The 13317-nt window shown below is 41.2% G+C and overlaps 1 protein-coding gene across 1 annotated transcript in view; it reads right to left on the bottom strand.

Moving 5' to 3' along the window:
* The window catches only part of DENND4A (DENN domain containing 4A), a 97840-nt gene that overhangs the window by 3800 nt on the left and 80723 nt on the right, over positions 1-13317 (bottom strand). Inside the window, exons 22-32 of the mRNA XM_018552844.1 lie at positions 12979-13119; positions 10998-12097; positions 10437-10641; positions 10255-10349; positions 9647-9822; positions 8293-8397; positions 7936-8137; positions 6885-7139; positions 4570-4687; positions 4457-4483; positions 507-669 (exon numbers count right to left, since the gene is read on the bottom strand). Coding sequence (XP_018408346.1) covers positions 507-669; positions 4457-4483; positions 4570-4687; positions 6885-7139; positions 7936-8137; positions 8293-8397; positions 9647-9822; positions 10255-10349; positions 10437-10641; positions 10998-12097; positions 12979-13119 — 2587 coding nt within the window. The remainder of the gene's footprint in view (positions 1-506; positions 670-4456; positions 4484-4569; positions 4688-6884; positions 7140-7935; positions 8138-8292; positions 8398-9646; positions 9823-10254; positions 10350-10436; positions 10642-10997; positions 12098-12978; positions 13120-13317) is intronic.

The following is a 13317-nucleotide window of genomic DNA, read 5'->3' as shown; positions in this document are numbered from 1 at the left end:
CAGTTACGGCTCTCTGTAGGGATAGATGGAGAAGTGAGCGGGCGACGCTATGTGTTCGCTCACTTCCCGATCTATTGAGCAGACATGTGACAGTTTCATTGTCACAGGTCGGCTCAGATTATGAGGCTGAGTTAAAATCACTCGCCTCCTAATTCTCCTTTAAGTAACATAATTTAAGCAGTCAAATGAATGCAAGCTAGTTAGCCGATATAGGTTGGGCTGCAGCTAACAATTATTTTCATAATCGATTAGTTGCCCGATTTTTTCAATTAATCGATTGGTTGCATTAAAAAAAAATGTTCTCTACAATGAGAATCGTTGCCAACTACTCTCATTATCGATTAGTTGTTGCAGCCCTAGATATAGGCTTGTTGTTCTTTTTTCAGTCACCTCTATAAATAGTACTTGCTGCCACACCACAGAATCTGCATTATAAAACAAGTAGATGCTGTCCCCTCGGCTCCACAACATAATCTGAGTATTGTAACGCCTAGTCATTCCAGTACCTTTGCCGTGTTGCTTTGTGACTGTGCTGCAGGGACTCAAGAATTTGGTTCATAGGCCCATAAACATTGTTGTTCCTGATGCTCTTCACTAGGCCTTGTAGAAACTCCTGATCAACATTTTCATCCTCCTTCTGCTGTGCAAGAGCCAGAGGATGTTCCTGGGCTGCAAACAGACACAACATCCTATTACTGTGCAGGTCACAGACAATATGAAAACAAACAATATGCAAACATAGGCTTCAAGGTGCAACAAAACCCAAAAACAATATATTATAGTGCAGCTTACCAATCCTTAGATGTGGTGGCTGCAATATTTTTCTTTCTTTATTTTTCACCTGGTAGTCCTGTGAATAACACACGTCCTGTCCTTGGGTGGCTACACTCACTCCTCTACTGTACCTATGGAGGAGGCCATGACTGCCACTCTGGCTGGATTTCAAACATGTCTACCTTTGTTTATTTCAATTAAATAGGATGGGATGTAATTAGTAGTGCATAAGAAAGATACCATTGTTTTATGCTTTCAGTTCACAGGAAGTGACGAGGACACTGTATTTTTTAAAAAGATCAGTGAGTATTTTATGTACTTGCTGAAATGTCCTTAATCTAAAAAAGAAAAGTAATGCAGCCACCACATTACAAGACTGATAAGCTGCACTATATTACATGTATATTCTCGGGTTTTGTTATGCTTGAAGTCCTGCTAAATTGATCGAAACAGGTTGTTTTACCAGCAGGTAAAACAAAACCATGACATATTAACATACCCACAGTGGGATTTAGGCAATTCATTTTCTGGTCAGAGGATCAAAGATTTGTCTAGTAATAAGTCTTACAGAACAAGTCTAATGCTCGATGTGAAGGCTTTCAGAACACTTGTGTAACAATATCACGTTGCATTGGACATAGACCATTATAAAGCAGAATTGATTGCTCCGAAGCTCCCAGTTATGGTTCATAGGATGACTTGTCTAATATAATAGATGTTGGGTGAAGAGAGGGGGATACTGGAAGGTAAATTTGTTTACAGACTGTCAACATAGAATTTATTTCATGTGTATTCCCTGAGTGGTGAATTAGAGGGAGACTCAAGTAATTATGATAATTAAAAGTGACACTAAACTCTTAAAAATACATTCATGTACCTGAACTATGAACAATAATATATCTTATTTGTGTATCACTCGGCTGTAGATCCTCAAATCATCTCTGAATTGGTGCTGACACTGTCCTTCCTTCTGGAGGGTGGCTACTTTTGGTCCCCGTGTTTGTTGTAAAGTAGTCACCGCTCCAAGCTCGCTCCTGTGATGGACTACAATCTCAATACAAATTAGTTAACTAAACATGAGATTGTAGTCCATCCCGGGAGTGAGCTTGGAGCAGTGATTACTTTACAACACACACAGGGACCATGGGTAACAAAAGTATCCCCCCTCCAGAAGGTGTACATTATTGATAATATTAACTATTAAGATTTCACTCCTGAGTTTAGTGTCACTTTAATTATACTTCCTCATCCTCTACTGAGTTACAGAGCACGGGTATATTTCATAAACCTCATTTCAGATTTTGCACAAATGAATCTCTCTCTCCAATAGTTGTTTCTGCAATTCATAAGCTCAGTTACTGACCTGGTGAGAGTGAAGAATGCTGTGTGTCTGATGGGCAGCTGTTCCCTACAATCACACACTTGCTGCAGTCAACTAGTAGTGCATAAGAAAGATACCATTGTTTTATGCTTTCAGTTCACAGGAAGTGACGAGGACACTGTATTTTTTAAAAAGATCAGTGAGTATTTTATGTACTTGCTGAAATGTCCTTAATCTAAAAAAGAAAAGTAATGCAGCCACCACATTACAAGACTGATAAGCTGCACTATATTACATGTATATTCTCGGGTTTTGTTATGCTTGAAGTCCTGCTAAATTGATCGAAACAGGTTGTTTTACCAGCAGGTAAAACAAAACCATGACATATTAACATACCCACAGTGGGATTTAGGCAATTCATTTTCTGGTCAGAGGATCAAAGATTTGTCTAGTAATAAGTCTTACAGAACAAGTCTAATGCTCGATGTGAAGGCTTTCAGAACACTTGTGTAACAATATCACGTTGCATTGGACATAGACCATTATAAAGCAGAATTGATTGCTCCGAAGCTCCCAGTTATGGTTCATAGGATGACTTGTCTAATATAATAGATGTTGGGTGAAGAGAGGGGGATACTGGAAGGTAAATTTGTTTACAGACTGTCAACATAGAATTTATTTCATGTGTATTCCCTGAGTGGTGAATTAGAGGGAGACTCAAGTAATTATGATAATTAAAAGTGACACTAAACTCTTAAAAATACATTCATGTACCTGAACTATGAACAATAATATATCTTATTTGTGTATCACTCGGCTGTAGATCCTCAAATCATCTCTGAATTGGTGCTGACACTGTCCTTCCTTCTGGAGGGTGGCTACTTTTGGTCCCCGTGTTTGTTGTAAAGTAGTCACCGCTCCAAGCTCGCTCCTGTGATGGACTACAATCTCAATACAAATTAGTTAACTAAACATGAGATTGTAGTCCATCCCGGGAGTGAGCTTGGAGCAGTGATTACTTTACAACACACACAGGGACCATGGGTAACAAAAGTATCCCCCCTCCAGAAGGTGTACATTATTGATAATATTAACTATTAAGATTTCACTCCTGAGTTTAGTGTCACTTTAATTATACTTCCTCATCCTCTACTGAGTTACAGAGCACGGGTATATTTCATAAACCTCATTTCAGATTTTGCACAAATGAATCTCTCTCTCCAATAGTTGTTTCTGCAATTCATAAGCTCAGTTACTGACCTGGTGAGAGTGAAGAATGCTGTGTGTCTGATGGGCAGCTGTTCCCTACAATCACACACTTGCTGCAGTCAACTCATTTGCTTTGATAGCTCAACAGCAAAAAAATTCACAAGACCTTCAAAACCATCACAACCTGTACAATATGTTTCCTCAAACCACTATAAGTAATGGATGTTTTTGTCCACAGACTAAAAGTTTGTATATAAAAAACAAAAAACACATTGCAAACAGCACAATAAATACACAACTCCCACATCTGGATCTCAATGCAGGTTTTCAACAGCACATGAGTATTCCTTGATCAACCATTGACTGACCCACAGGACTCATGTACGGAAATCCAGAAAACTTGAAGATCGGAGCCTGGAATACAGCAATTTATAACAGGTACAGCACTACACACATGCATGCAGCAAAGGCTTTGCCACTTACAGAACAGCAGTCCTATTACAAAAACATGACTGACAGTACAGCTTACACACTTACAAACAAATCTGCACTGCCGAGACGTGTTTTTTTTTCTTTTCCTGGTTTGCATACCCGGTCACGTTAAGGGTCAAGAATTCCAACCTCTCTGTATTAGGGAACGCTATAAAGAGTAAGCTCCAGTCACAGGAAAGGTTGAAGAGCGTCTGAACCAATAAGAGGATTGTGCAATGTGTAAGATTTAGGAACCACTTTTTTTCCCATCAAGGTTTTAGGTATTCAGGGAAAAAAACGGTGTGGTTGCTTTCTCCATTGGAATAGAGTGTCACTGGAGATATTCAGGGCAATGCTTACCATTTACAAACCCAGCAGTGAAACTAGATGTAATGTGTCATGGGCCTCGCATATGAAAGTGTGTGAATAAAGAACTATTCTGCCTTTAGCAACCAGATTCTCACTTTCAACAAATGCTAAAATGGATTTCTATGGGCAGCACAAATTGTTATTATTTCAGCCACCTTCATATACGAGGCCTAGCGAGAAGCACTGAGTGTTCGGGGTATATGTGCTCGTATCAGCAGAACAGGTAATACCACATTACTTCTCCAGGACAAAAGTAGTCATGCAAAGACAGACACAGATCACCATATAGCCAATCAAACACTGGGAACTCACTCTCATAAACTACAGTGCAGTTTTGACCTGTAGGAAATAAGATTAACAGTCATCAAACCTTGAATTCAGACAGAATCTCACTATCAGTAGAAGTCAAGTAGCAGAGAGCTTACTTAAAGTATTCCACAGAATGTAAAGTGGCTGCCGTATGTCCTGGTGAAGTTTCAGGTTGTCCCACAAGACTTGAATAAGGACATGCTTGCTGTCCTCAGATATTGAGCTCCGAGGGATCTGCCAACAATGAAAACATAGAATATTCAAAGGCAAATACCTCTCCATGATTAGTGTAAGGTATTTAAAGCAGTATTATGGTCTGGGCGTTTTTTACCTTAATGCATTCTCTGCATTAAGGTAAAAATGGCCCAGCACCTTTTTTCTCCCCCAGTCTCCACACACTTACCTGTCAGCTACGCTCGTCCCCGCCGCCGCCAGTCCAGAAACGATCCTCTGTTCCCCGAACTTCCTGGTTGCGGGGGGAGGATACTGATGGCAGAGGAGCCATAGGCTCCTTCTGCCATCAATCATAGAGAGAAAGGGTGTGGCCTGCCACAAGGCTGTGTGTGTCCATGGACACACAGCCACTGCGCGCACGGGTGCCTCCATTAGAATGATGGTGGCACCCCTACAGGGGGCGGGGGGAAGATTGCTGTGGGGACCCACTAAAAAACAAGGAATTAAAAACTTTTAAAGAAAAATGGCAACTGCCTCCAGCAAAGGTGCGTCTCCTTGTAGGAAATATTTGAGAAAAAAAAGGAGGCTTCAAAATCACTTTAAGCTGTACCCCAAGCAGATAAAAAAAGACACATAGTAATGCAGCGATGTAATCATTAATACACTCTTAAATGTATTTTTAAATGCAAGTGTGAGTACCTTACTCTGAATTTGTATCTGTCTCTTGGAAACCCTGTATAGCAAATTTTAGATAGGAGAAGGAGAAGCAGCACAAGAAGCCAAACGGGTATTGCAGTGCAAGAGGTATGCTGATAGGGAGAGCAGAGAGATACATTCATCAGTCTGCTGATTCTCCTTTTACTATCCAGTGGCAGGGTGGGCATGGGGAGAAGACCTGTAAGTGAAAATGAAACTGAACCAGAGAATGATCAAGTCCCCTCCCCTGCCTGGTAGGACTTTGCTGTGTGGCAGAGCTGTACAAGTCTCGGGACCACAAAGGTAGAAATACAAATCCTTTTGCCAGGAAATAATAGCCATATTTACCTGTGTATTAAGTAGTTTGTCTGGAGTTCAGCTTTAAGCATTCCTGTATAACATAACAGTAAAAGTGGCACTTCTGCCTTGCAGCACTGGGGGTCCCTGGTTCAAATCCTGGTCAGGACACTACCTGCAACGAGTTTGCATGTTCTCTTTGTGCTGGCGTGGATTTCCTTATGGTACTCCGGTTTCCCCCCACACTCTTAGTATACCTTTGTAGGTTAATTGGCTCCTCTCTAAATTTGCCCTGTATGTATGTATGTATGTGAGATAGGAACGTTAGATTGTAAGCTCCTTGAGGACGGAGACTGATGTGAATGTGCACTGGGTAATTGTTCGAAACCATACATTACTGTCTCTGTCACCACCTCAGAACTTTAGCATTCCCTGCTACTACTGAAATATATACCACAGCCGCCATTCTCTAGGAGAGTTGGATAGAAACAGGCATGTGTTTTGTATCGCCAACTGTGGCTGCCACCACATAAAATGAGACTGTCACATGATCTGAAGTACTCGTTCAGGTTAGCCACATGTATGAGACGATGGTTGAATATGATGCCCAAATTGACCACCTGTTTTTTTTTTTTACAAATTGTACTTGTTGGTGCATGGTATTGTCATGGTGGGGATCTTGCAGACATCCTTAATGCATATTTCTAATGAAAAAATAGGGATTCAAAAATAAACCCAGAAGGTCAACTATTCTACTGCTGGAACTCACACCATAAAAAAGTCACTCAGTGACAATCATCTTATGTCTCTGGTTACGTGTGCACAACAAATGTGACACATTGTGCTGAACAAGAACATTGTGATGATTTGGCTGCATACAGCTATTTGTCCTCAGCAGTTTGCTGTCTCTGTCAAAACCAGGGCAGAGAAATAGACATTTTGACAGTCTGAGCAGTAACAGCTGGTTTATTCCCATCAGCTTTGAGAATTGAGGATAACCTGATAATCAATGATATGAAGACTGGTTACATAAGGTGCTCAAAATTAAAAGCACGATAAAACCTTCACTAAACCAGTTTATCAGACCGCGATTTGATTTTCTGCTTCCTTCTATAGTAAATGCAATCTCAGCTTGCAACAATAGAAAAAAAAAAAAAAAAGGATTTCTCTGCAATAAATTTTGACCTGCGAAACTAGTAAACTAAGCCACCCACCAACACACTGTAGATTGGACAGCAGTACTTGGATCCTGATTTTTACCTACCTTTGAATGCTTGTTACAATGTTCAGAGGACAGAATTAAACCAGGCAGGTTGCTGGGAAGGTCCAGTCTCCGGAAAAACCACACCAAATTCCAGAAAACTATAGGGTGATGATCCACAAAGCCTGGAACTGTAATGGATGGGTCACCCTCATTCTCTAGTAAGCTTTCCAGTTCTTTCCACACTACAAGAGGGCTGAGGTAAGGAACAGTAATTGGCTCAGGATGCGACATCCTCCAGTCAAGCTCTAATGAGTCCTGTGATCAATAACAGAAAATAACGGAAGGTGGAAATGAAGACAAATCCAGAGGCTGAATCTAGTATAATATGGTGCCAAACACACCATAGATTTTATTCTTTAACATTTATTCATTGATCTTAATATTCCTTCTGCTGTGTACTATAAATTAGGAGAAGTTACTGTACTATGCTGGAACACTCATCAGTAGCTGATGAAAACCTCACATTAAATGCATGCCAAACATCATTAGTGTATGTGAACCTAAAAAAAATGACTAAAAGTTATATTAAGTCAAAAGGTTTTTGAAGCTATTTCAAATACTGATTCTATCATTCTCAATGAATGCTGCTCCTGGATGTTTAAAAGTTTTTGCTTTCTGCAGAATCAGCTGGTCCCCTGAGCACTGGCCCGGATATCCTGTTTTAGGGTGGCTTCTTTCCCTTGCATGGTCCTATGGAGCCACCCTTGTGTGTGCTAGTAAGCTAAGTGTGTCTCCACAAATACACAGGCACAGCAGATGAAGTCCCTCCCCTCTACCCGCTTCTGCCTTATCCATGCTAGAAGTACAGCTTCTGGAGACTGTGCTCTATTTGGTTCATCTAGATTCATTATTGAAAAAAGTTTTAGAGTTTAATACTACTTTTAACCCAATTGTATGCTTTATCTAATGTGGCTGCCAAAAAATACCTATTGAGCCTGCCAATCTCCAGATGTTTGCCCTGCTTCCTTTTTGTTAATGACCACGCTACCCCCGAGATGAGATCTGAGATAGCAGTGTGCAGTAAATACTGAGTATGTACCATATTACTTACAGTGGGTGTCTCAAAGTTAGTAGGTAGACTGCCTGTGGAAACATGGCTCAGATTGCAAGATGGCTTCTCATCCAAAGTGCTGAATGTACTGACACTTCTCACTACAGGAAGACTAGGAGTGCTTGATTCACTTGGATCTGTCTTCCTCTTCCCAGTCGGTATATTTATAGTTCTGGTATTTGAGTCCTCTAGTTTTCCTTTGCTACAAGAGTAAAACATTAGACTTAGGTGAATACAGCTGCGAATAATGGTACACAGTTTGCAAGATAAACAATAGATGCAAGATGCTCAGAAACGTTCTTAATGTTCAGAAGACTTGAATAACCAGGAAAAAAACAAGACAACACCATTAATTACCTGGATGGAGTGACCAAATAAGCGGGGGGGATAATTGCAGACTTTGGCCTCTGACAACCTGAAGGGTGCATGCTGTCTGTGGATGGACTGACTTTTAAGAAGTACCTGTTACAGACATAGAAAAGATCATACATCTGAAAGTCAAGGATTGGGCATTTGTCTTATAAACATACTCTGAAATAATGAACACGTATACCATGGCTGTACATGAAAGCAGCTCGTTGCTGCGCGTAAGCAGAAAGCCTGAGAACACTGACAAAATTGAGCTGCATGCAGTAAGCTTTGACAGATAAATTAAATGGATCAATTTGGTATTTTACATTTACAATGCTAATATTAACCCCTTAGTGACCAGTGACGTCCATAGTACATCACTGGCACCGCGCCCGTTTAAACAGACTGTTGGCTTTACAATAAAAGCGATTCTGGCGACTCAGCTGTATATTACACACATTTATTTATTACAGGTATATTATATAGCGCCGACAATTTACACAGTGCTTATATACTTCACATCAGTCCCTGCCCTCAAGGAGCTTACAAACTAAGGTCCCCATCTCACATGCATTCAGGGCCATTTTAGAGAGGAGACAATTAACCTTCCAGCATTTTTTTGGAGTGTGGGAGGAAACGGGAGTACCCAGAGGAAACCCACGCAGGCACAGGGAGAACATGCAAACTCCTTGCAGATAGTGTCCTGACCGGGATTTGCAGTACTGGGACCCCAGTGCTGCAAGGCAAAAGTGCTAACTGCTAAGCCACAGTGCTGCCCCTATTTAATCATATGCTCAGCTCTATAATAAACTTTTTTTTTTTTTATTACAATGAACATATGACTTGGTAAGCCAAACTTTGTGCTACACAAATCTAAAACTATTTATACATATCTATCCTGATTGGCCGGGAAGCCGACTCCATGCTGTTCGGCTAGCTTGATGCTGATTGGCTGGGAAGCCGGCTTCCCGGCCAATCAGCATGGAGCCAGCCAAACACCATGGAGCCAGCTTCCCGGGCATTCAAGAAGCCTAGCGGCATGGCACTATTCACCACCCATCTTCTTAATTGCCCGGGAAGCCGTCTCCATGCCAGCCGAAGTACTGTTATCGGTACTCTGTATTGGCGAGTACCGAAATATAAATATCGGTACTTGTACGTGATACCGAAAGACTGATATTGGTGAATCTCTCTCTATATGTGCATCTGATTCAAATTAATTCAAATAATTTCATTGTATAACTAACTGATAAATGTCTATCAGGAAAGTTGCTCACATTTGTGGAGATCTTATGCTCTTTAGTACAAAATATTTAAAATGTCATAAGCTATGTCATCTGGATAATGTAATGATCCTTACCTGCCAGGGCAGCGCAGGTCTCTAATTTCAATGTTCAGGAATGGGAGGAAGGCGCTCCCACAGAAGGGACATGTGGTGTTCAGATTTGAATCATCTGCTGTCCAGCCAGCCATAATCTCCTCCTCATGGACCAGACAATCACAGGTCAGACACCGGGAGCAGCTGGAGATTAGTACCTGTTATGGGAAATACAGCTCTAAGTGTATACTGCTTATAGCCAATACAATTTACAGGCAGCATGACAGATTATATTTATACAATGTGAAGTCCTAACAAAGACTGGGGCCAAGAGCCCATAAAGAGTCAAGGAACACCAAAATGAAATACAGTAGGTCAGCTTGTTATATGGAGAATTCCTCTTGTCCAGATATCTTTCACCTTTTAAAAGAAACATCACATCACCAGTATCTAAATGAGAATAGTTATTACATCCTGTGTTTTGGTAGCAGCTGGAGCAGCAGAACAGCATGTGTGAATCTTATAAGTTCCACACAGTCTAAAACTGAGGAATGTATGTTTTGGGGCCTTTTTTTCTGCGACAGCCTATTCAAATTTTGAACTCACATTTTTCCTCTTGCAGAAAGATGATAAAAAAATAAATAATGTACCTCCATAGCATAGTTCTGGAAGACACTAGTGCTACTAGAACTGCAGGAAGATAAAATCTCAGACTTGTAGTTCTGCGATGTCCTGGAAGGGGAACCTAGGATCAGAAGGCGAGATTAATCAGTGTAATTGTGTTTTATCCTATCCAAGACTCCACTAGCCATCCTTGTTACTATAACCTCACCACTGTGGTAGAGCTGCTTAGAGGCTCCCTCTTGTGAGGTGTTGCTTTCCAGGCTGGTCCTACTCATTCCCACTGAGTTGTTACCAGTAGCAAGATCATTGTCACGAGGAGAGGTGATGCCTTCAAAGTCATCTTCATTGATGGAGCAGGATTCTACATCTCCAGCACCACCTGAAGAAAGGCTCGCTCTGTCAGAATTCTGATCCTGCAGAACATAGAGCTTATAATGAGACACAAGGCTATTGTCCCTAATGTAAAAGGGCAGACACATCAGATATATTTATAACAATGCCGTTCAAGAATTTAGGACGACCTAGAAGCTGTCTAGTAGTACATATAGAAAAATACAACATCTTTCAATCCTGCAGTGAAATGGCTACACACAAGAAAACCTGTAAAACTATTACATAACTAACATTCACTTGGAACAATAAGGTATTGATATATCTCCAAGTTGCAGTATATTCCAGGAGAAATCTAAAGTAACCTTGAGCTGCTCATAAGAAAAAAGTGTTTCTTTAAACTATATAGAGAATAAAACCCACAGTTTACAGAACTCACTTTTATGGGTCCAGCATAGTTAGTGATCTTTGAGTACCACTTTGTGGCTTTCTCAGCAACACCTTTTCCAGCAGAGAACATACTGGTCTTCAACACATCCAGCTTAGGTGTGAGGAGTGTATCAAAGTTAAAGGATGTTGGAGACATCAAGGCTAGAGCAGAGTCTGGAGGTTGTTCTGCTTGTGGACTGCTGGTAGCATATCCTGGAGAGGACCAAAGTCGACCTCGGTGTCGCTCCTTTGAGTGGTAAGTTTTTGACTTTATTAATGTAGGTGCTTGTAGGGGTGTTGAGGGGAGGCTGGACCGCCGGCAGAGTGGTATAGATTTAGAGCTTTTGTACTGTTCAGAAGCATTTCTTTGTAAGTCCATGCTGGGGGCTCTGCTAGTCAATGGGCTGCTCATATTCATGTACATCTCTATTTCCTCTGCTAGGTCCCTCTTAGCAGATGGTGTTAGAAGACCTTTGTTGTCCACTAACTCCTCAGTTTCCTCTTCCTGGCCATTTTCAGCTGCCAGCATTGATAGAGGATCGAATCCAACTTTTACATCTGTCTTTTCCACAGACTTGGCAACAAACGTTGATGCAGATGAGTTTGTACTTATGCTCCTCTCTCTTAACTGTGCCTTTGGTTCACTTGTTTTGACTTGCTTGTTTTCAACAGTGTCATTGTCCAGATCTTCCAAGTCAAAAATCACTGGGGAATCTACTTTGTCATTGTACTCTTCCTCTCCAACTGGAGAGTCATCGTCACTCCACTGCTTGTCCACACTTGTAAGATCCTTGTTTAGAGAGCTGCTCTTAATGTCCAAGGTCTTTGGCCGAGGGATAGTCTTTTTGAAAGCCCCACTAAGTATTTTTGCATCAGCACCCAATTTATCCAGCATTTTTCCTGACTCGGTTTCTCCTGAATTCCCACCGACCATTAGCACAGCAAGATTTTCTCCACTGTAGTTCCTATTCCTGGATTCCCATTCTGACGGACTTTTCAAAGTAGGTTCCATTGCACTCTTGTGTCGTCTTCGTAAACTCCAGCTTTGGTATATTTCAGGTTGTTTAGTGTTCTCAAAGCACGGTGCAAAGAGAAGACCTGCTGGGTTACCTGAAATGAAGACAGAAAATGTTGGATCTCATAGGTGTATTTAGGCAGCAGGTTTGTCTCATCCTACAAAGTAAACAGTAGGGGCCATGGCAAACTTGTGCTCTCCCAAACTCTATACTGTGAGTCTGTTACTGGCTACAACATGCCAGTGCTAGGATTGCTATGAGGGCAGATAAAAACTTAAAAGCAGTTCGCTCTAGTTGGCCAGATAAGTGAGGTGTCACTCATTCACTGGAGAGGGCGATTATGCAGCATTCCCCGCCAGTGAGAGAGCGACACATTGCTCATCTGGACAGCAACGGAGCACCACTGTGGAAAAAGGTGAGTATTTGGTCTCTCTCTAGAGAGAGATAGGGAGAGGGAGGTGTACTTAAAAATTAAACACGTTATGACAGAAACATGGATCCTGCCACTGCTGACATCTGAAAAAAAACTACATGCCTGGCTGTTACATCAACTCAGTTGCTTTAATACTTTGAGTCACTAATCCAGCAACATGTATGAAGTTAAGAACATCTGACTTTTTGCTGACTTTCCTGATGTGCATACCTGCTCATTGTCAGTGAATCGGAGTATTAAATCCAGCAAATCAGCAAAACAGAGATTTTAGCCACCAGATGGAACACTTTTAATGTCCTGAATTGCTTACAGTGTACGAAAGCAAGTTACTCATTGTCGGCTATGAAAACAAAATGTTCCTAACAGGTTATGGGAAAACAAAGTCACCATCTCAAGATTCAGGTTTAAGCCTGATCATATATTGGTCGGATGGTACCTAAAAAGCAAACCTGATGAATTACATCACAGATAAATCTGTTGCTCAGGCCTTTAAAGCCTGTGTTTAATCAGATAAACAATATAATACTTCAAGGTCTACTCACCGGCTACAACCGTATCAGCCGCGCTGTCTGCTTTGCCGTCTTTTCGAACTATATTTGAAGGTTTGGTGACTTTTTCAGAAACAGGACATGGCAACTGTGGGAGACCATCTCTACTGCCCTTAGAGCTCTCTGATTCAGACACTGAGTATAAAACAGATTAGAGAAGATACTTTACAAGACATTCTTCAAGAAAGACACTTTACAAGACATTCTTCAAGAAAGACACATCACTAATTTAGTACTCAATAAATGTAGTGCAGTCCCGTGAAGACCCACCTCTCCACTCCTGCCTCTGGTCTTTCAGCTTGAATGAAACCCTGTGTCATCATACCCATTTCC

The sequence above is a fragment of the Nanorana parkeri genome, unplaced genomic scaffold, assembly GCF_000935625.1.
Source record: "Nanorana parkeri isolate BGI_ZX_2015 unplaced genomic scaffold, ASM93562v1 scaffold98, whole genome shotgun sequence".
In the NCBI taxonomy this organism is placed as follows: Eukaryota; Metazoa; Chordata; class Amphibia; order Anura; family Dicroglossidae; genus Nanorana; species Nanorana parkeri.
Note: the sequence above shows the minus strand (reverse complement) of the source record. Positions and strands in the feature narration are given on the sequence as shown.